Source organism: Podarcis filfolensis (genome assembly GCF_964270895.1).
Source record: "Podarcis filfolensis genome assembly, chromosome: 17".
NCBI lineage: Eukaryota > Metazoa > Chordata > Lepidosauria > Squamata > Lacertidae > Podarcis > Podarcis filfolensis.
The window spans coordinates 4,662,587-4,689,379 of NC_139621.1; the positions used below are offsets into that span (position 1 = coordinate 4,662,587).

Consider the following 26,793-nt stretch of genomic DNA (forward strand, 5'->3'; position numbering starts at 1 on the left):
TGTCTGAACAAAGAATAGACATGAACATTTAATGGTGCAAAAGGACAGAGGGGTTCTGCTCCACAGCTGTTCCTTGTAATGTGCCATTGAATAAGATCCATGATGTGATCGCATGGTGCTGTGCATTACCCCAACTTCACCTCGCATCATTAACTGTCATGGCAGAGAGCACACGGTGTGGCTACATGGTGAGGCTATATCATGTCATGCGTTGCCTTCGAGTAGACATCACAAGGAACAGAGCAGTGGCTACTCCTAGTTTACAGCCTGGGGAACAGAGGAATGGAATCATAATAATTTGCCTGAAGTAGTAACATCTATTTATTTGAACACACACACACAAACCAGACCTGTGCATTCATTTTAAATATTTGTATGCCTTCTATCAGTTTAGTACCCTCAGTTTTATGATGGTGTGTGAACTTCTGGGCTTCACCAAACACTTTGTCACACATAATGGGCATTAAACCAGTTTGGTGGACAGACTTGTAAAATTCTAAACTTGTGTGAACCATTTTTTAAAAAATTACTGGTGGTAATAATAAAATATACAATCTAATCCATGTTATGCCTCCCTCCCCCCACGGGAACTATACAAACACCAGCATTTGGGATAAGCCGACAACTATTGTTCCAGGTGCGCAATTCTTTGCACTCAGATGTTCCCCTCATTCCTCACTGACCTAGACTTAATTTCGGACTCTGATCTAGCTCACAACTCTATTCCCCCTCCTGCTTTCCCCAGCCACACACACAAATTGCTCCATAGCCTGTGTTCCACTTCTAGATTTCGCCACCTTAAAGAGGCAGGTAGGTTCCTGTTTGGGCCGTGCTGTTTGAAACTGTTTGGACTGGCCGTTGCTAGGAATAGAGGCAGCAGGAGGAATTTTGACTTCTTCCGCGCGTTCTTAGGAGCTTCAGAGGGACCTGGAAAGCAAGGAAGTGTTTGCACGGGCTTCCCTTCCACAGGGGTGAGTGAAACCCAAGTTTGTGGGCTTCAGCCTTTTCTTCTGGGGATAATACTAGTGGGGGAGAGAAGATCTTAGATGCAGGGGCTGCTTCCTCAAGCAACAGGCTTTGCCTATAGTTAAGAACGGTAGCGCCGGAAAGTTCTGGTCCTTGGGCATAATCCACCAGGGAATTCTGTGGAAGCTCTTTTGAAATCAGTAGTAGCTGGGTAGAAGTTTCTACACATTTCAGTGGATCTTGTGCAAGAGAAGGTCCGAGTGGATTGTGCCCCACGGAAGCTGCTGCCATTTCTGTTTTCTGTCTCGGGCACCAAAATGTCCCAGGCCAGGCCTGCTTGGAAGTTGGTGGGCCTGGTTCTTTCTCCCCATTTTGTGGGTATATGTGTGTGTGCTTGTTGATAATGGAGAAAACAGAACCTTCACCCTCCTGCTGAGATTGCTTTCACTGCACTGAGGCTACTATCAATTGGATAGTTCAGTATCAACTCTTGTCAGTTGGTCACCCAGAATTAGTAAGAGAGAGAATAGGTTATAGCTTTATTTTAGATCATTTCCTGTTTCCTGGCAATTAGAAGTTCATAACTTCGTGAAATAGAAAAACCATTAATTTGAGGAGAGATTATGGGGTCCTGGACCATTACAAAAATGTGCAACTCCTTGCTAGTCAATGTCTGTTATTTTAGATAAGTAAACAGAACTGAAGTTCCAGTTCAGAGAAAGCTATTCATCCTCGGGAGTGCCACTGAAAGCTAAAGGAATAAATGAGCTGCGGCCGATTTAAATCTATTTGATTTCAGTGGGTCTTAAGTACAGCCAACCTTTTTTTCTGAATTGGTCTGATCATCACTTGCTAAGTGCCCAAAGGCCTCGACCAGTTGTGGAATCCATGTTAACACACACATATTGTGTGTGAGATAAAGTGCTCCTTCTTTTCCTCAAAATATCTTAAAGAATATGATTGTAGGCTGAGGTGTGGTCTACCTGTGGGTCTCTCTCCACCTGTTGAAAACTAGTAAAGCAGAGGAGGAAGGTACAGAACTGTTTTCAGGAACCCCCAAGCAGCTTTACAGCTTCTTCCTAGACAGGCCCATTTGTTCCTCCAAGCCTGACCTGGCTATAAATGCCTTTTAGGCGGAATAGGCATATTTGCCTGGGCAACGTTCCAGACTTTGGACTTTTCTAGGTTACTTCCTTGCTCCTCCTCACTGCTGTCTAGATAGCTCTCCTTGCTTGTCCTCTAATTTCCCTGCTTGCCTCACACTCTTGCAGTCTCCCAGTCTCCTGACCATTCTGCCAGCTGTCTGGTTTGGGTCTTCCCCAGTACAGTCAAACCTTGGTTGTCGAACGTAATCCGTTCCGGAACCCCATTCGGCTTCTGAAATGTTTGACAACTGAGGCGCGGCTTCTGATTGGTTGCAGGAGCTTCTAGCACTCCAGCGGAAGTTGCATCGGACGTTCGGCTTCCAAAAAAAGTTTGAAAACCGGAGCATTTACTTCCGGGTTTTTGGCGTTCGGGAGCTGAAATGTTCCAAAGTGGAGCCGTTCAGGAACCGAGGTTTGACTGTATTAGAAACTCACATATATAAGCTAATCGCCAAATGGAACCCTAAACCTTGGTTATGGTCACCACAACAGAATGTCTTGGTGCCATTTTTTATGGGGGTTGTTGTTGTTGTCTCCCATAAAAATGGTGCCTAGACATTCTGTTGTGGCAACTATCATCACCATCATTATTAATGATAATAATTTTTATTTCTATATCACTTTATATTTTAAAGAAAAAAAATATCAAAGCAGTGTACAACACGTTAAAACATCAGATAAACCAATTCAGAATGAAACAAATTAAAGCTCCAAGGCAAATATTTCAGATCCGTCTCTAAGGGACATTTGGCTTTCCCCATATTTATTTGCCTACTTTATTTTATGCCACTGCCCTATAGCAGAAGTACTCTAGGAAGCCAGGGTGGTGTAGTGGTTAGAGTGTCAGACTAGGACCAGGGAGATCAGAGTTCAAATCCCCACTCAGACATGAGTTGGACCTGGGTCAGTCTCAGAATGCGCCATGTGCTGGTGGAGTTTCTGACACTGGTCTCCTCTTGTCCCAGGTGGGAGATTTCTCAGTTTGGGCTTTTTGCTAATCCTCAGATCTGCTTCTGCATGAACTTCCTGTGCTTCCTTGATGCAGACCTTCCCCCAAACTGATGCCTCTGAAGGGCACCAAGTTGGCGAAGGCTGCTCTCGGCCTTGGGGGTGTACCATTCTGGCCTGGCTTTGCTTCTCCTGACAGACTTTCGCCTTCTGCTCTTGGGCTGCCTACAGCCAAGTACACGTGGTTATTGATTTCTTTTCCTTCAAAGGAATGCAGTTTTAAAGACCCCCTCCCCCCCTTTTCAGGGCCTAAGTCTATGCTAACAGTTAAGATTGTCTGAGTAGCTATCTTCACTCTATCTCAAAGTGTCTTTTAAAAAAATCTACCCCCACTTCCTTCCCTCTGTATGGAAGGATTATCCTCTTATCTTTTTTAAAAAAATGGCAGAGGCTTTAAACATAGTTGAGGACTGCTATCCCCTTGTAGATCTTGCTCTTCTTTAATTTGATTGACCTTTGGTCCCAGTTCCTGTCCTTACAAGTCTGCCATCTAAATCATTTTGCGTCTTTGTTGCTGTGGTGTGATCTGGTTCCTTAAAGCGTGATGCCCCACAGTGTGAGTCAGTGGTTCTTCGTCTGCAGCCTAACCTGCCTAAAGTTTGCATGTTAGTGCCAACTCCATTTTACTCAATAGAGGAGGTTCTTCTCTATGTAAACAGAAACTTTCTTTGGTAACCATTTACCATAGAAGGCATGACTAATCTTGTCCTGTACAGTATAAGCAGCTATCTGCAGAATGCATGGGCAGGATAAGGAAATGGCCTTCTATTCTTGTGTAGGGTGTTCATGCTTTAGTTCAGACTTCCTCAAACTCGGCCCTCCAGATGTTTTGAGACTACAATTCCCATCATCCCTGACCGCTGGTCCTGCTAGCTAGGGATCATGGGAGTTGTAGGCCAAAAACATCTGGAGGGACGAGTTTGAGGAAGCCTGCTTTAGTTCCTTTATCTCAAAGCGCCAATTCTATACTTTCAACTTGTCCTGAAGTTGTGCAGAATTTAGGAGTGGGATCTCGCAGCCAAGAGATCAAGTAGTGTTCTAGGTCCCCGTGCTTCCATCACGATGCCCTTCAGTCGAGTTACCACCGCAGAATTGACAGGAACGACAAGACCTTCTTAAACAGTGTATTCGTCACTGGTTGCAATGATTCCTTCCTAGGCCTTAATGTGGAGACTTGAGACTTTAAGGAGGTTTCTGAGGGAGATCTTGAGGCCCGTTTCAGCAACCCGCCAAATCAAATGGTAAAGCTTTTCTTGGGTGGGTGCTACTTCAAGAGCATGCAAGGAAAGGGAGAAATGGATTTCCCAAGTGGGTTCTAGGACAGCGCCAGATGGGTGTTGTTCTGCCTTGCTTGAAGAGGTGGAAAATGCATCTCTTGACCATTTGTGAGTGAAACGTTTCATCCCTTCACATAGAAAACTAATATGTCAGTGAGAATGGCTCTGGTTAGACTTCTCCCTGACAGGCTGGTTTTCTACATACAGGGAGTGTTTTTAATTATTTGCAATAAATTTAATCATACAGGCTGAAGTGTTACAGTCTAGGAAAAAATTTATAAGCTGCAGGAATTTTGAATATGTTTAACTTAAGATCTCAGGATGTAGGGAGATGTTGCTGTGTCTCCTTGGAAGAAGCATTGAGTCTTCATTGTGTAATTGGGCTCCTTGGTTGCTTAATATGTTTTTTTGATCTAGGCCGGGCTGGATATGTAAGTTTCCAGCTGCAGATGGATGGGAAGCATTTTAATCTGAAAAACAGCACTGAGGAAAAGCATTCACAGCCATACACCTGCGCCACAGTCCCAGTCCCACACTCTCAGCTGCCTTTTGCTAACATGTAAAGCAGGAACCCTCCACATGTTACTGGATTCCAACTCTCATTGGCCTCAGTCAGCAAGGCCAGTAGTATTCAGGATTATGGGAGTTGTAGTCTAGCCACATCTGGAGAGCCATGGGTTCCCCACTCCTGATGTAGAGATGGAAAGTCCAGTAATGGGTCTTGGTTATCTAGTCCAGTTAGGCTTGCAATACTGGAATTGTTCATCTATTTTGCAACATCATGGAGCTGCCAGTGAATATTTTCTTTTGGTGAACCAGTGTCCAAGTGCCCAATGATGTAATTCCCAGACTACAGGCAAGGAAAAATAGGTATAGAGCCATTTGGGTGGGGTGGGGGTAGGCAGGCAGGGAGATGCAGGTTGCTAGCTGCAAACCACAAACGGGCATGGGGCAGGTCTGCTCTTGAAGGATTTCTAAGACAATCAGGACACTAGACTAGGAGCATATCAAAGTCTGGGAGATCCTTCTTGAAGCAATAAAGGACATACTGCCAGGCCTTCCCTCCTGTCTGAAAGGTTGAGCTCCATTTTCAAAATCTGAAAAAAACACAGTTTTTGAACTGGTATTTTACATTTTTATCTCTGCTTTAATCATGTGTGTATATGTTTGGCCCAGTTCTTCAATTTTTAAAGGACCGCTTTTCATTCCAGTCCTATTTTCCATAGTTGTGTCATTTTTGTGATAATAGCCTGGATACCATCCCTGCTATTTTAAAAAATGCTGAACAATTTGAGAGCCAAGAGCTTCATTCATAATTGCTCTAGGGTTGCAGTTTTCCAGCCAATAGTGAACTCATTCTGTGTTCGCTCTCCCTAGTTTATATATGAGACATTATGCGGGACCATGTCAAACAACTTGCTGTGTTAAAATAAATAAATAAATAAATAAACAGGAGTGCACCTCACATATCTACCAATATAATACATCTCTTGTCTTAACTACCAGGTCAGTTACACCATTAAAAAAAAAGAAATTTTATTGCATTAACACAAGCAACCAATAACCATAAAGGTTTCCTTTAGGTGTTTCAGAACTGTCTCTTTAATTTGCTTTAATCGACTCGTTGGAACATAGCTCGTAATTTGACATGACTCATTTTGTATTAAATATTCTGTTAATACTTGCTAAGTCATTGGAGGAGGGGACAACTCTTTCATGGATATGAGCTCTGAGTTCCTTCATTGAATGGTTAACTTTTATTTAAAAGAGGAGGAGCAGAAGAAGTCGTAGTCATAGTCATTATCTTCTTTAGCTCATTTAGATATGGCGATATCAGGAAAAACACGTAGACAGTATTCTGCCTCAATTCCTCAGTGAGAAGCAAACCTATTCCCAACACTGCAGATTTCTGGCTAGAGGCAGTGGGATGATTGTACTTAAAAGTAATTTATTTTATAATTGTAACTGTGTTTCATTACTTGGTTTTGGGTTTTGGTTGTTTCATTTTGATCTGTTCAGTAGCCTACAGTATGTTTAACTATCCTGCCAGACACACAGGCCTCTTCCTCTTTCGTCATCTGGGTGGGTCACTTGTCTCCCAAGAATTCCTAGGCATAAAGTGATGGACTATGTTCCATTTCATAACCACCTGTTTTAATTTTTGACCTGAAGCTATACCTTTTGGGTAGGGAATATAATCCGCAAGGTCTTCTGGTGGAGCTTGTTTTATTATCTTAGGGCAGAAGAGGGAGGAGACAGGACTTAGGAGCAGCAGTTGGGTCTCATGTGCCGAGTGGTGTCAGGTTGCTTTTGTGTTGCTTAGATCATGGGTAGGCAAACTAAGGCCCGGGGGCTGGATCCGACCAATTGCCTTCTCAGTCTGGCCTGCAGACGGTCTGAGAATCAGTGTGTTTTTACATGAGTAGAATGTGCCCTTTTATTTAAAATGCGTCTCTGGGTTATTTGTGGGGCATAGGAATTCGTTCATTAAAAAAAAAAAAACAAGTCCGGCCCCCCACGAGGTCTGAGGGACAGTGGACTGGCCCCCTGCTGGAAAAGTTTGCTGACCCCTGGCTTAGATGAACCAGACCAGATCCCCACCCATTGCCTTCCAGAAGAGGTGTACAGCTATTGTGGGTTAATAGGATCTATCTTTCACAAATCTGTGCCAGATTTGCTTTTTAAATAACCACCTTTAAATCCATATACATATAAATGGGTTGTATGTGACGTTAGCCGTAATCAGAGTAAACCCACTTAAGTTAATGGACATTACTATCTTAGATCTATTAATTTCAGTGAGTCTGTTCTTGGTATAGCTTAATTGGATACAACCTAATATATTTGCTCTCTTCTCTTTCTGCTATATGCCTGTACATGTTTGTGAGTTCTAGTTGAGAAGCCATACTGCCAATTCCAAATCCAGTTTGGCTGAGCCAAAGTCTGTATGCATGTATATGAATGTTTTCTTCTACCCAGAATTGTGTGACTAAACACACACCAGGTGGATAGAAGTGAACATTATCCATGATAAATGCACCACACTGTGTCAATAGTCATGTGGAAAATGGTTGCCTGTATCATCCTGCCAAGTGGCATGGATTTTTTTAAAAAACTGCACACCTGGTACAGATGTGTGGCAAAATGTTCATCTGAATCCATCCGAAGCCTTTTGTGTGTCTTCACAGGTTTTCAGTGTAGTCCTGAAAAACTAACAAATTGTAGTGGACAAATGGGAAAACTAACCTTTGTCTCTCTTGTCAAGCTTCTTTCTCCACCCTTCTCTTCCACCCCAGTGAATGTCACAAGAGGGCACTGGGCTTACTTATATCTGGGTGGCATCAGGCATTTCCTGTTGCTGTTTTGCTTTTGCTTAAGAGGCAATAAAGTTTCCGAAGTTTGGCATTTTGATTGGTGTGTCCACTAAGTCTTCTAGGACAGTGACTTAAGCCACAGAGTGCCAACATGGAGACCATCTTCTTCTGTTCCTAGCCCCTACTCCATAATTTCCGCTTCTCATTTTAACCAGGGGTTCTCCCACAACGTTATTCAGATCTTCCTAAATAGAAGAAAGCAGTTCCTTGCTCTTGGAGTAGCTGGTGTATTTGAGTCATGGAGGTGTTGCCTAGAAATCCTTCCCTTACTTAGCCTCTGGGGCTTGGAAGAGGCAAGTTGAAGTTGAGGTTGTTTCTCCTCTGTATATTTCAAAACCCTACAGAAGATTATATAGAATGGGGAGGGTGCCCAGAGGTGCAATTTCTTAACCTTTTAGAGAGCTTAATTTCCAGTGACTTACCTAGTTTTCTAAGGTAGGCTGCACGTAGAAGAAACACTGAGATGATCTATTTAAAATCCTGTTGGGAACTTCTCCCTGGGACAAGCCCTGGGAAGACATCTAGGTGGAATTGCATCTCTCGGCTTCCAACTCGGTTAAGTGAAGGATTTGGAATATTACAAACAGCTTGGAACCAAACTAGTCATGATGTTATTCATGTCTTCAGCCCTTCTGTGACTTTTTAAAATAAGTAAATGATTTGTGTGGAGCCAGACTGAGGTCATGGTGGGGGTGTTGGCTTTAATCCTTTCCCCCCTGTTTTGATCTCAATCAGAACCACTGCAAATAGCAGGTGCAGGAGGCCCAGTTCTGATAGGACCATGATGGGGACACAGCACCAAAGCTCCCATCTAACTATGCCACTGCTCTGATCTAGATTCACACAAACACACTCCGCCCTGGCTTTGTTGTTGATGTTGTTTAGACAGCCATGTTTGCATCATCATCATCACCATCATTTTCTGGTCTTAACATGTAGCTCATGTTACAAGTTGACATTCTCCTGGTAATTATTCCTTATGTGTTCCTGTGAGCATGCTCCTTGCAGTGAAATTGAGGGCCTAATAAGATGTGGTGTGAATTGCATGTTAAAGTGCGTTTTGGGGTGTGTTTGTGGGGAAACCTGAGCAGCCACAGGACCATGGGGGTGGGGGAGAGGCAGTTTGACACCCTGTCTCTCTCCCGCCCCCCTTTCATGGTCCAGATAAAATCTGTGCTGTTTGCATTTCAAGTGAAATGCAAAAAGCCACTTGAAATGAAATAGCAGCTTCAGGGAGTTTTGGTGGGATCACAGAAGTGGGAGACAGACAGACAGAGAGACAGAAACTTCCTCTTCCCACCCCCTGAGGCTATGCAGGCTTTGCCATAGCTGCCATTTTACATAACAAAAATTGATATAATGGCCTAGCTTTGCCTTGAGATGACTTTAGACAGCCCTTCGATGCAAAATAAACATGGTCCGTTTTTTTCATTGTTTCACCACACTCGGAAGGTTAGCTCAAAAGAATATAAATATGACAAATTACAAACATACCCCACCTCATGGTGAGAGTTTCCTGTGATAAAAACTTCTGTTAGCTTGCCATTAGCCTTATCCTCAGCCAGGCATGAAAAGAAAGGAAGGGAGTCTATGCAGACAGGATTCCAATGGAAAGGATATATACTGCTCATTGTCTGTGAATTGATTTGTTATCAAACGTTCTCTAATAAAAAATTATCAGAGCTGAGGATAGCAATTCTAGCAGGTAAAAGGTGCACCTCTCAGAATTGTCGCAAATGATGGTATGTATACTATTCTGTGAGAGAAGTGGGTAGGAGCTGTTTCTCCTGACCAGGGTTGGATCAAGACATTTTGGAGCTTGAGACAGAGAATCCAGATGGTCATGCTTCTCTGCAGCTCTTGTCCATTTCAACGAGCCTTGTGCCTAGGAACCTCCTTCTGGGTTGTTCTCCATTGGTACATTGTGTACCTGAACTCTTTATTATTGTTTTAAAGATAAAGTCTCTCATCAAAGCCACTCCTGAGTAAGCTTGGCAGTCATGGACTAATAGGAGAGGGCCCCTCAATGATCAGGAACGGGTTAAGAAACAGGAAGCATAGAGAAGAAATAGAGTCCCAGTGGAGGGATGTAGAAAGTGAGGAAGGGAATTGGGACCGCTACTTTAAAATATGTTCATTGATGGTCTAGAGCAGGGGTCAGCAAATTTTTTCAGCAGGGGGCCGGTCCAGTGTCCCTCAGACCTTGTGGGGGGCCGGACTATATTTTGGAGGGGGGAAATGAACAAATTCCTATGCCCCACAAATAACCCAGAGATGCATTTTAAATAAAAGGACACATTCTACTCATGTAAAAACACACTGATTCCCGGACCGTCTGTGGGCCGGATTTAGAAGGCGATTGGGCTGGATCCATCCCCCGGGCCTTAGTTTGCCTACCCATGATCTAGAGTTAGGGGTGAGCAGTGAGGTAGCCAAGTTTGCTGATGAAAGCAAATTGTTCAGGGTCATTGAAGCAAAGAGGGATGGTGATGAGCTGCAAGAGAATCTCTCAAGACTTGGCGAACGGACAGGAGTGGCCCACCCATGTGTCAGGGTGAAGCAGCTGCCCTGGCACCCCCACAGGTGGCAATGCAGCCTCAGCAATGCAGCCCCAGCCTCTTCCTGAGCACTGGTTTCCAGAGAGATCTCTCTGGAACCTGCCTCTGTAGCTTCGCACCACTGGTAAGGGCCACTTTGGCAGTGGCAGTGTGGTGGCAGGGCAAGGGAGCACTTCATGTCTTTACCCCAAGCGGAAAATTGGGACACACTGCCCCTGGAATAGACAGAAAAAATGGGAAATGCAATTCAACATAAGCAAATATCAAGCAGTGTACATGGTGGTGGGAATATAATTTTACATATATACTCGCGGGATCTCAACTGGCAGTGACTGACCAGGAACGAGACCTTGGGGTTATAGTGGATAGCTTGATGAGGGTATTGACCCAGCTGCGAAAACAAGCAATTCTGTGTTAGAAGAAGAAGAAGAAGAAGAAGAAGAAGAAGAAGAAGAAGAAGAAGAAGAAGAGTAGTAGTAGTAGTAGTAGTAGTAGTAGTTTGGATTTGATATCCCGCTTTATCACTACCCGAAGGAGTCTCAAAGCGGCTAACATTCTCCTTTCCCTTCCTCCCCCACAACAAACCCTCTGTGGGGTGAGTGGGGCTGAGAGACTTCACAGAAGTGTGACTAGCACAGGGTCACCCAGCAGCTGCATGTGGAGGAGTGGAGACGCGAACCCAGTTCACCAGATTACGAGTCTATCACTCTTAACCACTACACCACACTGGCTAGGGATTTTATTTTATTTTATTTATTACATTTACATACCAACTTTTTTCTTCCAAGGAACTCAAGGTGGTATACATTGTTCTCTCTCCCCGCCCCCCCATTTCATCTTCACAACAACAGTAGGTTAGGCTAAGAGATTGTGATTGGCTCAAGGTCACTCAGTGAGCTTCATAGCTGAGTGGGGATTCGAGTCCTGGTCTTCCAGGTTATAGCCCCAACACTCTTAACCATTACGCCACACTGAAAATAATGTTACCTATATCATAATGCTGTTGTGCAAATATATGGTGTGTACACACTTGGAATACTGTGTACCGTATGAGAGATGTGTATAAAAATTGTGTGATGTGGTTGGAGAGACGTTTTACTCCATATTGCCTATTACTAGAACTCAGAGCCATCCAGTGAAGCTGAATGTTGAGAGATTCAGAACAAACAAAATAAGTTACTTCTCCTCTCAGTTAAATTAGAGAATTCACACCCTCCAGCATTTGTCCGATGTAAATAGGGATGTCCTACCATCCCCTCCAACATCTCTCTGATGAAAATCGGGACATCCTAAGGAAAAGCGGGACATTCCAGGATGAAGTGGGATGGCTTCTGTAAATCCTGGACTGTCCCTGGAAAATAGGGACACTTGGAGGGTCTGTAATTTGTCTCCCACAGGATAACATGATGGCCACCAAGTTGGATGGCTTTAAGTAATAATAATAATAATAGTAGTAATAATAATAATAATAATAATAATAATAATAATAATAATAATAATAATTTTTATTTATATCCCGCCCTCCCCAGCCGAAGCCGTGCTCAGGGCGGCTAACAACAATAAAATTTACAACAGTAAATTTATGGAGGATAAAGCTATTAATGGCTACTAGCGATGATTCCTATATTTTACCTCCACTGTTGGAGGCAATGTGTCTCTGTATATCAATTACTAAGAATCCCAAGTGGGGAGAGGGCTCTTGGATTGAGGTCCCATAGTCGTCTTGTTGGTCATTGTGAGATCAGGATGTTCGTCTAGATGGACCTTTGGTCTGGTCCAAGAGGGTCCTTCTTACATTCTTAGGATCTCTGTATCTCTCTCTTAATGGAAGCCACGAGGTGACCATTCACCTTACCTTGCGAAAGGGTCAGTTTTGCTCTTGGAACACCCAATATTGAGGGGGTCCTCTGGGCTGGGATCCGCAGCTTCAGCCTCCTTCCACCTTTTTGGCCCTATAGCTCTGTCTCACAATAAGCTCTGCTATTGCTGTGTTGGGCATTGACATCTGCATCAGCTTGCATCTCTGACGTAGGTGGGGTAGAAAATGTCCCATGGCTTGTGAACTGGGCGTCAACTGGATCAGGCCAGAGCATGAAGGGGCATTGCCTGCACTGGTTACCATTGAGTTTCTGAGATCAATTGGAGTTTATTAGCAGTAAAGCTTTAAAATTCCATGGTCTAAGATACGTTGAGAAACCGTTTCAACGATACAGTCTTCCCCAAGCTCTGAGACTGGTAGATGACACTCTTTCTGTGTTCTTTAGGGCAGTATTTTCCAGTAGTGCTTGGGGGAGGTGATATTCTCAGTGGTTGGCAAACTCTTCTGTGAAACCATCTCACTTGGGAGACTTGCCAGCCCCCATCATTCCTCTTTTAAGGCAAGGTAAATACTTTATTGTCTGTGGGGGAAAAAGCCTTCTTTGTTTAATTTAGTTTTTAATTGGCATCTCTTAACTTGTTTTGGCTTCTAAGACTGCATATATTTTATTGAAGCTTTTACTTACATATTTGCTTTCAGCATGACTTTATTTCTTAAAAAGTAGAGCCATGCATTTTTCTTCTGCTGTTTTGTGATTTGAATTTGCTTAATAGTCACTCTATGGAAAGGCACTTAATCACAAATGTGTATAATAGTAATAATTTATTATTACGGTCAAAGACCAGTTCAGAAGCACAACTGAGACACAAGTGTGTGTGTGTGTGTGTGTGTGTGTGTGTGTGTGTGTGTTTAAACTAGTAGTTGCAGCTTTTCTATGTGATGCAACTAGGCCAGGAAACTAATTCTGATCTCTGAAGAAGTGTCATATCAGTCATTATGATGGGCTCGCAAGTCTGTTCTGCGAAGCAGAGTTATGAAATCATTATTTTGCTTTCAATGTAAAGAGTTAAATGCCTAGAGACTTCTATCTTAGGCATTATACAACTTGGCTTATTATATGTAATAAGCCAAGGCTGTTCCAGGCTATCAACCCTTGCTTCCACCCTTGTTGAAGGCGCCCCAGTTCTCTCCTGGGCTAACACTTTTCGAGGAAACCTTGAGGCTACTATTTGCTTGTTTGTTTTCCACATTTAATATTCTACCTTTCCTCCAAGGTACCTGAGATGGTATACATGGTTCCCGTGCTTCAGTTTACCCGTAGGTTGTTACCCTGTGGGTTAGGTTAGACAGAGAATTAGTGACTAGCTGAAATCATGGCTGAGTGAGGATTTTAATTTTGGTCTCCCTGGTCATCAGCCAGTACAGCGGTACCTCGGGTTACATACGCTTCAGGTTACATACACTTCAGGTTACAGACTCCGCTAACCCAGAAATAGTACTTCAGGTTAAGAACTTTGCTTCAGGATAAGAACAGAAATCGTGCTCCAGTGGCGCGGCAGCAGCAGGAGGCCCCATTAGCTAAAGTGGTGCTTCAGGTTAAGAACAGTTTCAGGTTAAGAATGGACCTCTGGAACGAATTAAGTACTTAACCCAAGGTACCACTGTACTCTAACCACTTCATCCCAACAGAGTGGATACTGCAGGGTTGACTTTGCTTCACTATCTTGTCTTGTGTTTTTTCCTTCCTCCTAGGTCCTGCTCAGCCCCCACGGCTCCTGGTCAAGAGCCTCTCCTTGGAGCCTAGTCCAGAACATCGCTCACCAGAAGCCCCCCAGCGGCTCATCTCTGATCCAGGACCTGACAGCAGCGAAGGAGAAGTGGCCAAACTCCGACCACTCAAACGACCCCCAGGACCAAAACCACAAGGTATATAGGCAAGTCTTCACCCCCCAGTGAGCCCATCACAACAAGGCTCTTTGTGGAACTTCCCGGGAAGAAAGTCTGCAAGCAGAGCAAACTGGCTTTGGCAGAGCACCTGGCTTTCCCATTCCCTGCATCAGGCTCTGCGGAGGAAGTGGGGTGAAACACAGTTGTTAGAAGAGGGAGGTTCTGATTTATTTGTTCATTACTAACAGCCTTGTGCCTGGCGTTGCTTGGGAATTCGAAGAACAAGAACAACGAAAACAGTGCAGTTTCCAAATTGGTGGTGCAGTTTTGAAAGGTTTGGTCCGCCATCTTGATTCAAAATGGTGTCCAGTTGACAAAAACCTACTCCTTGATCTCAAGAACTATCATGCAAAATTGGGTTACAGCATGTGCAAAGCAAGCAGACAAGCAAACATTTTTTCAAAATATATAGTAGGGTATATTTAGACTTGTTTTTTCAGTCAGGTTTGGCTCCAAAAGCAGCTGGCAATAAAATCCAGTGTTCATATTTGTGTATGGCAGATTCCTCTACCAGAGGTAGGGCAGGATCCAGGCTCTTTTCTCCAGAGAAAGGGTGGCAGAAGGAGATGGGCTGGGTGTAGGGTGCTGTTGGGTTTGTTTGTTTGTTACCTGATGATAATGATGCCAGTCCACAGAAGTAGCCCTTCTGTCAGTTGTCTTTGCTGGGGGTTTGTGTATAGTATCCATATATTATGTGTGCCTTTAAAAAATAACTTAAATTGCTTTTCCAGTCCCTCCTAAACCAGCCCACCTGCAGAGTATCCAGCCACTGCGTCTCCCTGAATCCATCCCCCCACCTCCATCGCGACCACTCCCTGCCGATCCCCGCTTAAGCCGCAGCCCCCTGCCTAAGGATGGATTGGGACCATTATCTGCCGTCTCCTGCCTCATTGAGAAGTTTGAGAGGTGGGTGCTTTAGTAGCTTGCAAGGCTCTGCTTCCCTGGGAATGTAGCTGGTGCTCCCTTCTGATGTTATGCTTCCTGCCATGGGCTGCAGAGACTTCTGAAGGATTCCAGTGCGAAGAACAGAGTGGGTGCACTCTCCACATACAGCCATTGTGAGGGAGTGCCACCAGTTTGGCGGTACAGCCAAACTGGAATAGTGCGCTGGAACACTTTGCTTCCAGATGAACAGCAGGGAGCTATGGCATCCTGTCCTACATGTTAATTTCCTAAGGCCTCTGGCTAGCCTTTGAGTCAGAAGACAGAATGCCAAGCCAGACGGATAGTTGGACTGATGGAGTGTGCCAGTTCTTAACTCTATTTTTAGTCAAGGGCTGCTACTTCTCTTACTTCCAACGCACTAGATTCTACTTCCCTTTCCAAGGTGAGACTAGAACAAGCAGCAGGTCTTGCTTTAGAGACTTTCTTCCCAGAGAGCCTGACTGTCTGTGTTTTGATTTGTTGTTGTTGCAGGGAACCTGTAATCCTGGCTGTCGAGCAGGCCCCATCGCCGTGCCCCAGTCCAGATCTCCAGACCCCCGAGACAGGTCCCATGGAGCCCTCGCTAGATTGCCCGACTTCACTGGAATCGGCAGAGCTGGCTCACAAACTCCTGGACCTCCTGGCTCTGGAGGGAGGGCCAGAGCCTGCGGGTGGTGCTGCCTGCTTGCCGTCTCACGATGGTGGGAAGCTGGCCAACCGGGACAGTGGCATTGACAGCATCAGCTCCCCATCTAACAGCGAGGAGATCTGCTTTGGGGCTGACGAGGGCGCAGGAGAGGGAGCGGGGCCACCCGTGCCTGCTGCTGTCATCAAGCGCCGCTCAACCCGGGATTCCGAAGTGGACAGTGACATGGACGATGGCAGTGGGGATGAGGCTGAGCTGCTACCGGAGCTCCCTCCCCCACAAGCAGAAAGACAGGACTCAGAGGAGGTGAGAGACTTGGACTGGCGTGCCTGGGTGTTAGTGTGATCACCCGCACAGCTGATGGCTCCTGCCAAGCCTTTTCCTGAATACGATGCTCTTTACTGAGGTCAGAAGCAAAACTGGGGGATAAATAACAGGGGACTGGGGTGGGTTGGGGTTACACATCGATTAGAGAGGTGGAAGTGTGAGCAGCCTTGTCCACTTTTGTATTGTGATTCAGGAATGGTTAGTGAATACGATCTGGGTCGTATCCTTGTCTGGTAATGCCAGCTCAGGTGCTGAGGGTAGGATTGTTTCTGATGGACTGAAATTCACTTAACGGGCACTACTTACTCCTCAGAATATTTTCACTGCCTGGTTTGATTCACTCACAGGGTGGTAAAACACTGCTATCTCATTTGCACAGCTAAGCAGAGTCCAGTATGGTTTCAGATGGGATGGGAGACTGTGTGTTGAGATTCCTGCATCTAGGGGGTTGGACTAGATGGCCCTCAGGGATCCCTTCCAACTCTACGATTCCATGAGAAGCGGGGATTCTTATCCACCTTGAGCGGCTGTGAGAAAGCAAACCAAGGAATTAGTGCAGTTTGTATTTCACAGTCATTTCTAGGCCAGCAGCTGAGGAGTGGGGGCCATGGAAGATACGAAAGTGTGTTGGAGAGGAGGGGGAAAGTGGGCTAATCTCATGCCCAGTTTCATGGGTGCATGAAGTACAGGGCAGATGGGTGAACTTGGATTTTGTTAAGCTCCCCACAGAGATTTTAATTTCTCCCCTTGACAGATGACAGTTCCACAAAAGGTTTTCCGAATTGCCAACGAGCTTCTCCAAACAGAAAAGGCCTATGTGTCTCGCCTGTATCTGCTGGACCAGGTACTTACCATACAACGGAATATCCCAAAACAGCTATTGAGTGTCCACAGTTGAAGCCTTTGCAGGGGAAATATAGCATCTGTGCTGCAAGCCATGTCTGACTGCATCAGCTGGAAAACCTGCTGGAAAACTCAGCCCTGTTCTTTGGATTGTGGATCTGCTCTTCCAAGCTGCAGATACTAGAAAAGGGATTTTGGTGTAGAATCAGCATGGGTTTTCCCTTCCCTTCCCTTTGGATTTATATACCACCTTTTTGCCAAGGAACCGAAGGTGGTTTACAGTTTTACATTTCTCCCACCCACTCACCAACAGATAAAATACAAACACAAGCAGACCCTTTGTCCTTTTCACAGGGCAGATGATGCTAATTGGCCCTACAGGGGGAGGGGACACCTTGACTGGTGCAGGCTCTGGTGATGTCTTTCTGCTTCCCTTACTCTCAGTCTTCTTACAGGGCAGAATGGTATCTGTTGGCCAAAGTGTTGCTGGCCTTCAATTCCCATCATTCCAGTTGACTGGCCATGGTGACTGGGCCTGATGGGACTCTCTCCTATGTTGCTGAAATGCGTTCCCACCTCCTAGGTCTTCTGCGCACGTCTGCTGGAGGAAGCACGCAGCCGAAACTCTTTCCCGGTGGACGTGGTGATGGGTATCTTTGCCAACATCTGCTCAATCTACTGCTTCCACCAACAGTTCCTGCTCCCAGAATTGGAGAAACGTATGGAGGAATGGTGAGGACATTTCATTGGCTTAACATTTTGGTGTGACTGCCTACAAAGGTTTGTTTATGTGACTCTCTGCGATCTTCTGGACCAGTGTTTCTCAAGTGGGAGCCCCCCAGGATATTCCAAGGGGGCCGCATGTGAAAATCGTGTAAATGGGGGGGGGGGCAAGGCATGAGACTAGAGGGCCATAAAGGGAAATGAAAAGCGAAGAAAACAGAGAGGTGACCGAGAAAAGAAAACAGAGAAGTAGAAGGAACAGAGAAGTGGCCATGCTTCCCAGTGAAGGAATCTCCATGCGCACTCCACAGCAACGTTGCTTCTGATTCCTTCTCGCTTCCACTTCCGCGCACCAAGCTGTCCAGTAGGATGGGGGGCCACAGGAAGGAAACAAGGTCAGAAGGGAGCCATGGTCGGGAAAAGATTGAGAAACGTTGCTTTAGACAGAAGTCCTTCCAAGCCCTACCTGGAGATGCCAGGATTGAGCCTGGGAATTTCTGCATAGTGCTTGTTTTCCTTCTTGCTTCACTGCCCTTCTCTCAATCTCTCAAGCCTGGCTGGTTGGGGCCGATGAGAGTGGGAGTCAAGCAACATCTGGAGGGTTGCCCACCCATGTCCTGTTCTCCTAAATACTTCACCCTTTGCAGGGAACCATAGAACTGTAAAGATGCAAGCCCGCGGCATAACTTAATAGAGAAAGTTTGGTGTCCATGACGCCCTTATGTCTTGTCCCTGATTTGCACCCGTTTGAGAATGTTAAGAGCTATGAATCTCCTCATGTTGGGATTCCTGAGCTTTGCTTGGGTGTTTGTTTTTGACTCCCAGTCCCTGTATTATTATTATTATTATTATTATTATTATTATTATTATTAGCCCACCCATCTGGCTGGGTTTCTGGCTGCAGTTGGTCCTGCAGATAGAATCTTGATGCTTTCCCACCCTGTGAATGGGGCGGCTCAGTGTCTGTCTCGGACCTTTCTCCTCTTCCTAACACTTTTTGCTTCTGTTCCCCAGGGACCAGCACCCGCGCATCGGGGATATCCTGCAGAAACTGGCCCCTTTCCTCAAGATGTATGGCGAATATGTAAAGAACTTTGACCGTGCCATGGAGCTTGTCAACACCTGGATGGAGCGCTCAGCACAGTTCAAGAGCATCATCCATGAAGTGCAGGTCAGCTTTGTTCAGGGGGATCTCAAACTTAGCACCGCAGCAAGTGCTTCAGGTTAAAAGCAGGGGGAACAACGCAGCCTCATCATTGGAGCTACCCAAGTGGCGCAATTAAGTTATCATTCCAGTTGTATTATTCCCTATACAGCAATTTTTCTTAAGGGTTCAAAAGCACTTTAAAACGTTATTAATTGAGCATGTTTTAAGTACCGGCACAGGAAAGAAAAATAAATCGCTTGCAAAAGGGTAGGGAATTGCTTCACTGATTGCCCTTCCCTCCTCCCAGCCCTGCTGTTCAACATGGATGTGGAGGGAGGGGCTTTGGGGTCTAATTAAGATCTAAACAAAATTGGAGTGTTTGGAAGGAATTGTTGGGGAAGAAGCTTGTGTCTCAGCAGCTGCTTGCGCCTCTGTATGAAGACTTGCCCCGTACTCTGAAAACTCTGCCTCTGGTTCCCTGAGTCTCGGTTCCCCATGGGAGCAGGCCGGCTGCCACTGGAGGAGAGCCAGGCAGACAGCTCTCTAGAGATCACTCTCTTCTGCAGAGGGAAGAGATATGTGGGAACCTGACCCTGCAGCACCACATGCTGGAACCTGTCCAGAGAATCCCTCGCTATGAGCTGCTGCTGAAGGACTATCTCCTCAAATTGCCTCAGGACTCGCCCGACTGCAAGGATGCTCAGAGTGAGTAGAGCTGCTGGGAATAATTGCAGGGGTGTGTGTGTTTGTTTGTTTGTATACCACCTTTTGTCCAAAGATCTCATGGCAAGAAAAATAGCATAAAAACAGCATAAAAATACAAGAAAAAGGGTGGGGGGGGGGGAAAAGAGCCACAGCACACAGTGCCTGTAAAACCATATTCTTGTTTGCTAGCAGAGATTTACTAACCCCAGTATTTCCCAGAGTATCAAAAAACCCTAGTCAGTGGGATATTTTCTCTGGAAATTTGAGTAAGACAGTGTTGAGGAACTGGTGGCTCAAAGACCAGAGCTGGTCCGCAAAGTGTTTTGGACCAGCCAGCCCACCTTGGCAGTGGCCTAAATTTCCCTCTTGGGGAACTGATGTTTCGAAAGGTAACTGAAGGGTGGCGGAAAGCAGTGCAAACATTGGAGGACAATCGGAGCACCTGTCCGACGCTCTCTGCTCTCTTCCAAGCCTTGCAGTGCTCTTCCCACCTTTCCTCTCCAGCTGTCACTCAAAATGGCAGCTCTCCTCAAAGACTTCCCTCGCCCGCTGTGAGCCGCCTCTGCCTCAAAGCACTGGCGCACCTTCACATGCCAGTTTCTGAAGGAGCAGCCCCCTTTTCACTGCTGCTCTGCTGAGCCGGATGAGGGGGAGAGATCTTCCCCTCCCTTTGCTGCCCAGCTGCTTGGGAAACAGCTGAGCAGCTGTGAAGAGTGGTGTGTGTGTGTGTGTGTGTGTGTGTGTGTGTGTGTGTGTGTGTGTGTGTGTGTTGCAGAGTTTTGGCCCCCCTCAATTTGAAAAATGTTCCCCACCCCTGCAATAAGAGGTAGGTGACCAAGCCACATCCCCCCAACTGGTTAGACCAGGCAGTACACCTCAGCAAGCTGGATCTCACTTTGTGTTCTCCAGTTGCAAATTCCTGACCTAAGTGGTGAACTTGTAGCCCCATATTATGGTAACCCACCTGCGTGGTTTTATTTTGACACATGTTTAAGCATTGTTTCTGCTTTCAGTTCAGTTGGAGGCACTGTGTTGAGTAAGGCCAGCCTAGCCATTTAGACTCTCCTTTTCTTTTTTTCTCCACCTCATGGCCAGAATCCCTAGAACTTATTGCAACAGCAGCAGAGCACTCCAATGCAGCCATCCGCAAAATGGTAAGTGTTGGAGGTAATGAAAGCCAGGACGCCTGGGTCCTCTTTTCTCTGAAGCAGGAGGTCGCCACAAATTGGTTAGAGTAGGTGCGCGGGGGAAACTTTATTCAGCCTGGGGGAGGGATCCATATTCCCTTCAACCCCTGTGGGCCATTTGGACAGAAGTGGGTTAAACAGAGAGAGTGGGTAGCTGACTTGCCCTACGATCACTCACTGAATTTCATTACCAACTGGGGATTTGAACCTGAGTTTACCTGCTTCAAGTCCAACACTTTAACAAGTAGAGCTGGGTGCCATATATGAGTTATTTGCCAGTGATCTGTACCCCTTTCCAGGAGAGGATGCACTCGTTGCTGAAGGTGTACGAGCTGCTTGGAGGTGAGGAAGACATAGTGAATCCCACCAATGAGCTCATCAAGGAAGGGCACATCCTGAAGCTTTCTGCCAAGAACGGTACCACACAAGACCGGTACCTGATCCTGGTGAGAAGAGCTTTTGGGGTTTTGCTCTTTTCCACCTGACCCATCTCAGGAGAGGGCACAGCAAGAAGCCCTCTGCACCATATGCTGTCACCATTAACTCCTTTTCTTTCTCCAGTTCAACGACTGGTTGCTGTACTGCGTGCCCAAGCTGCGTCTCATAGGCCAGAAATTTGGAGTCCGTGCTCGCATAGACGTGGAGGGGATGGAGGTGAGAGGGGAAGGTAGTAAGGGGAGAAGGGAAAGGGACCCCTGACCATTAGGTCCAGTCGTGACCGACTCTGGGGTTGCGGCGCTCATCTTGCTTTATTGGCCAAGGGAGCCGGCGTACAGCTTCCGGGTCATGTGGCCAGCATGACTAAGCCGCTTCTGGTGAACCAGAGCAGCGCACGGAAACGCCGTTTACCTTCCCACCGGAGCGGTACCTATTTATCTACTTTCACTTTGACGTGCTTTCGAACTGCTAGGTTGGCAGGAGCTGGGACCGAGCAACGGGAGCTCACCCCGTCACGGGGATTCGAACCGCCGACCTTCTGATCGGCAAGTCCTAGACTCTGTGGTTTAACCCACAGCGCCACTCGCATCCCAAAGGGGAGAAGAGAACCACACAAATCTCAGTCTCTGGATGACCAGCAAGCTCTTGGAGTTTTATCAGCTGCTCCATGTTGAAACAAGGGACATGGAACAGGATGGGTAGAGGGAAGGACAGGACTTGCCCTCCAGGCCGGGGTAATTTATCTTCCTGACTCAGGAAGGGGGAATTAAAGCAGCAGGTTACAGCGAACAAAAGTCAAGACAGTCATCTGGACCACACAGTCTTGTGTGCTTATGTCTTGATCTGAATAGGTGAACTGACTGCAGCGGTGATGGGAGTTCTTGATTTTTTTATTAATCATTCTTTCTTATTTTTCTCCCCGTTATGTTCTCAACCAAACATCCTTGCTGCTTTTTATAAAACAATTAGAATCAACTTTCAAATAGCAAGAATATGCAAAACAACCTAAAACCGCTAGGGTGGGCAAGAAGCTAGGTAAATCTGCAATAAAGAGCAATACAATCATTTGCTTAATTAAAAAAACAAAAAACCAGAAATAACAGAAGCGTATTCTTAAACACTGAGGAAAATCTGAGTGGTCTTTTATATTTCTAATTAGCTGAGTCAACGGTATTTAAGAATGGAAACCATTTTTCCAAGAAATTGTGTCTGAATCTAGAGATAGCTGGGGGAAGTTCTCACAGCAGGGTTCGATGTGTGATGATATGATTAGTTGTTTGCACAGGGAAGTTGCCCTTGATGCTGTAGCTGATTGAAGGTTAAGCGTGTGTCTTTGAACAACCTTGTGTCCTCCTCCTTCCTTACTCTGCAGCTGAAAGAGACCAGCAGCCTCAACGTGCCCAGGACCTTCCTTGTATCAGGGAAGCAGCGATCCCTAGAACTTCAGGCCAGGTACAGCCAGCAAAGCCAGTCACTTAGCTTCTCCTTTCTCAAAGCTGAAAAAATTGTCCCTCATCTGGCGACGCGGCTTTGCCCATCCCAGTAACTCTCCTCTGCTGCTTCTTATCTTCCTGTGAGAGCCCTGAATCCATTCACCTCCTTCCTCCTTTGCCCACCATCCCAGATCAAGTGAATCAGTGTATTCTCCCCTAAGTCTGCTGAAAAATAACTCCTTAACATGCCTTCCAACGTTTGTCATTTTTCCATAGGACTGAAGAGGAGAAGCGAGACTGGATCCAGGTAACTGCTGGCCTTTCTCACCTACCTTTTATCACTGTCAGGGATGGGGAATCTGGGGCATTCCAGAGGTTGTTGTACTACAGCTCCCATCAGCAGTTGGCCACGCTGCCTGGGACTGGTGGGAGGTGGAACCCAACAACATCTCAAGCTTCCTTGCCTCTGAAATAGAGCATATGGCTCACTATGATCTTGATTTATCGGCTACTTTTTAAATGAGGCTGTATTTTAAATTGGATTTTAACCTGTATTTTAAATTGTGTTTTTTTCCCCTTTTCCCCCTATTATGTTTTTACTGTGATTTTATTGGTGTTAGCCGTCCTGAGCTGGGGAGGGCGGGGTATAAATAAAATTTATTATTATTATTAATCTCAAGCGGTTACATTTCCCATTCTGCAAAACCCTTCTGATGCTGGTTTGGGGGATTGGGAGGAGGGGGAGAGATCCTTCTTTTAATTAACAATGGAGAGGGTGAGGGTTTCTGGTTGATGCTTGTATAGAAGGCTTTCATAGATCCAACAGAAAAGTTAGGGGTCACAGGGCTGACCAGGCTTCTTCGGTTAAGAATAATGTGGTGCAGAATGACTCTGTGCCGAGTCAGCCTTCTTGACAATGCTGTGTGGGCCAGCAGACCCAGTTGCCTATGGGATCACATGGTGTGCATTTGAGGGTGCAGCAGACCACGGCCCTGGACAGCGCGCTCACACATTGTGATGCATCCGGTGGCCTGACAGATCTGTGCTTCTGCACCAGTGCCTGGGCCCCTGCATGACAGGGGAAATAGGAGGCCCACAGTAAATAGCTCTGTGAGAGATTTGGGTAGCTGTTTCCTCCCTGAGCTGCCTACCAGTATGCGCCAGACTGAAACTGGGATTGGAGAGAAGTGTGGGCGCCTGCTTGCCCTTGCCATAATAATAATTTTTTATTTATATCCCGCCCTCCCCAGCCGAAGCCGGGCTCAGGGCGGCTAACAACAATAAAATAAGACAACATTTTAAAATCTTGTCCTTTTCCTCATTGAAGCAGGCTGGGGTTCTGCTTTACTTCCCAGTTCCCTGTTTATCTGCGGCCACTAACACTGTCTTGTTAAAACCATCAGGCGATACAGGCAACAATTCAGAAACACGAGCAGACTCTGGAGACATGCAAGCAGCTGGTCAGTGAGGATGAAACGCCACCCAATTCGCCTGTAAGTTCCACCTTGCTGTGTGCCTCTCTGCAAGAGTTTGGTGAGACCGTGTGCTTTAATATGTGATTGAATGTGGATCGGTTGAGAGATAATGGAGGGGAGGGGGAACTACCACAAAGATAACCCAATTCCTGCGACAAAAAACCTCAGAATTCTGTACTGTGTATAATTTCTGTTCACTAGCATGCTTTCTCTAATTTTGCATGACTTGACTCTGCTTCGTGGGGCAAACCTATTAACTTTCTTCCTGTCCCCCCCACAGGGGTGTGAGCTGGGGCGACGGGCCCCCACGCCCATCCGGGAAAAAGAGGTAACCCTGTGCATGCAGTGCAAGGAGCCCTTCAATGCTCTCACCAAGCGGAGGCACCATTGCCGGGCCTGTGGCCATGTGAGTATTTTTCAGCAGGGGGGTCGTCTCTTTCCCACTCCCAAGTGGCACCCCTGTTTCTTTCTACTTTCACTGAGAGCAGCCCCCTTGGAGGGGAGGGTGAGGTATGCAACCCATAATAGTCTGGTCTAAATGCCGGTGTCTCCCCTGCAACTGTTTTTCCAGAGTGTAGAATTTGTTTCTGTTTTTTAAAAAAAGCTGCCTCCCTGTAGGGAATTTTCCCCATTCTGACTCATCTCCTGTTTTAGCCACGAGGTCTCAGTGCATTCGGAGAGAGGTCTGAGGCAGAGAAACCCGAAGGGCCACATGAGGCAGTTCCTCATGCCACTGGGCATGGCCAGAGTTGGTGGTGGACACCGACACATGTACACACACTCTTTTATGGGGAAGAATTAATGTGGTACGATGGCACATGGGGATGACTCTTCTCTGCATGCCAACTCCCTCCCCCAAGAGCCCTGAAAACTCTGTCTTGGCTAGTTCACACATTTAGGAAACTCAGATGGTTACGTTCTTTTGCAGGCATAAGTTTGCTTGTTGTGGGTGTTATTTTTTAACTGCTTCCCAACTGGGGCATGGGGAATCTTGTACTTAAGAAAAAAATGTTTCCAGGATGAAGGTTAAGGGGCTAGGCTCTTCTCCCTGAACGCGCTAGCTTTTAGCCTGCAGGGATTTGTTTTAAATTCAGAGAATCCACTCTCCACGGCCAGCCCGAGAAGCTCCTGTCCAGGAAAAGCTTTCTAGCCCTCCATTCCGCTGGGTGCATGAACTGGCTCTGCAGCCAAGTGACAGCTCCTCTCCTCTCGCCCACTCGCTACAGGTTGTCTGTGGGAAATGTTCAGAGTTCCGGGCCCCGCCTGGTGTATGACAACAACCGGCCCAACCGTGTCTGCACTGACTGCTACGCAACGCTACAGGGCTCCCCCGCCAGCCCTGCCCCACATCCCAACACACCTCAGCGGCGGAGGTCCATTCTGGAGGTGAGATTGGCTCTCTGGGCTGTGGGAAGCCCTGTTGGGCACAGAGCACTAGCTGACTTCCTTCCATGGGACGCTTCCTGGAGAATTCCCCCTTGCTTAGCCTTGCTTTAGCCTGCCCCTTGCAGCTTCTTGTGCAGAGTCTTTGCAGTTTTATCTGTTCTTGTGCTTCCTCAAATATTCCCTCACCTGGGGTCACCTCCTTGGAATTGCAAGGGTTTGGACCAGATATGACCCTCACGGTCTCTTCCAACACTGCAATTCTATGATTCTATGAATGCAGCACCCCAAAATGGGAGACAAACCTGCCTGCATTTCCTTTCCCTCTCCATTTCCTTTCCACAAACACAACGCCAGGGTTGTGGAAGTGTGAAAAGCCACATCATGTAATATTGGTTGTAGAGTTCACCTTACTGATCATCTTACCTTCCAGCATAGCGATCGGATTCTTCGGCAATCATGCTGTTTTAAAGTGTCTACTCCTCTTGGTTGAGTATATGGAGCTGTCTTATAACTGAATCAGATCCCTCTTCCTGTTGTCTCAGGAGATCTCTCCAAGATCTTGAGCTGAGCTTTCGTCCAGCCCTGCAGTCTGAGATGCTTTAGCTCAGGAGATCTGAGGGACTGACCTGGGACCTCCTCCATACAAAGAAAGCATGTGCTAAAGTTGCAGATAATGCAACTTTAAAAAAATCTACTGTGTTATTTAGCACTTTTTTCACTCTGAGTAGACCCACTCAAGTTAATGGACTTGACTAACTTATGTTCATTAATTTCTTTTTAAAAGAGTTTGCTGAAGGTATGGAAACTCTAGGAGAGGCTTTCCTTGCAGCTCTCTGTCCTTCCTTGTGTCCTGCTCATTATCCTACATGTCTAATTACTTAGTTATATTATCATCTTCATCATCATTTGAATTTATATGCTGCCCTATACCCGGGGGGTCTCAGGGTGGTTCACAGAATAAAATCAAGCTATAAAACCACAAAATACATAATAAAAATAAAAACAACAACCCAATAGTTATACTGATCACTTGCTCTGGAGCAGCAGTCTTCCACCTTTACTACACGTTCAACGCAAACACACACTTTTTACGGTGGTGGCAGAGCTGCTGTTGAGACCCACCTTAGATCCCAGGACCGGCTACTTATCTACCAGTTGAAGTCTAGTGCAGATTCTCAAGGCTTTCATGGCATATGGTTGAAGCTCAGTGCTTTACGGCCCTGAGAGGCTCTCAGAGTGGCTTGCAAAATAAAACTGCACTACAACCTAGTGCAGGAGCAGAAATTGCAGGCTGTCCATACTGAGGAGCCAGGATTATTCATGCAGCATTTCCTGCCCCCCTCCTCCTCTTTGTTTCTCTCTGGTGTGTCACACAAGGCAGCAGGCTCCCCCCAAAACACTCTGGGGGCAAGGGAGTGAGGCTGAGTTCCTCCATCTCAATGGTCACAGCCTTCCCTTACAGTCC

The 26,793-nt window shown here is 46.2% G+C and overlaps 1 protein-coding gene across 1 annotated transcript in view; it reads left to right on the top strand.

Moving 5' to 3' along the window:
* The window catches only part of FGD1 (FYVE, RhoGEF and PH domain containing 1), a 46,221-nt gene that overhangs the window by 16,509 nt on the left and 2,919 nt on the right, over nt 1-26,793 (top strand). Inside the window, 16 exon segments of the mRNA XM_083593125.1 lie at nt 13,900-14,073; nt 14,826-15,000; nt 15,511-15,970; nt 16,746-16,835; nt 17,418-17,566; nt 18,572-18,728; nt 19,271-19,409; nt 20,505-20,563; nt 20,896-21,042; nt 21,158-21,250; nt 22,407-22,486; nt 22,744-22,774; nt 23,871-23,960; nt 24,223-24,348; nt 25,169-25,201; nt 25,203-25,328. Coding sequence (XP_083449251.1) covers nt 13,900-14,073; nt 14,826-15,000; nt 15,511-15,970; nt 16,746-16,835; nt 17,418-17,566; nt 18,572-18,728; nt 19,271-19,409; nt 20,505-20,563; nt 20,896-21,042; nt 21,158-21,250; nt 22,407-22,486; nt 22,744-22,774; nt 23,871-23,960; nt 24,223-24,348; nt 25,169-25,201; nt 25,203-25,328 — 2,129 coding nt within the window.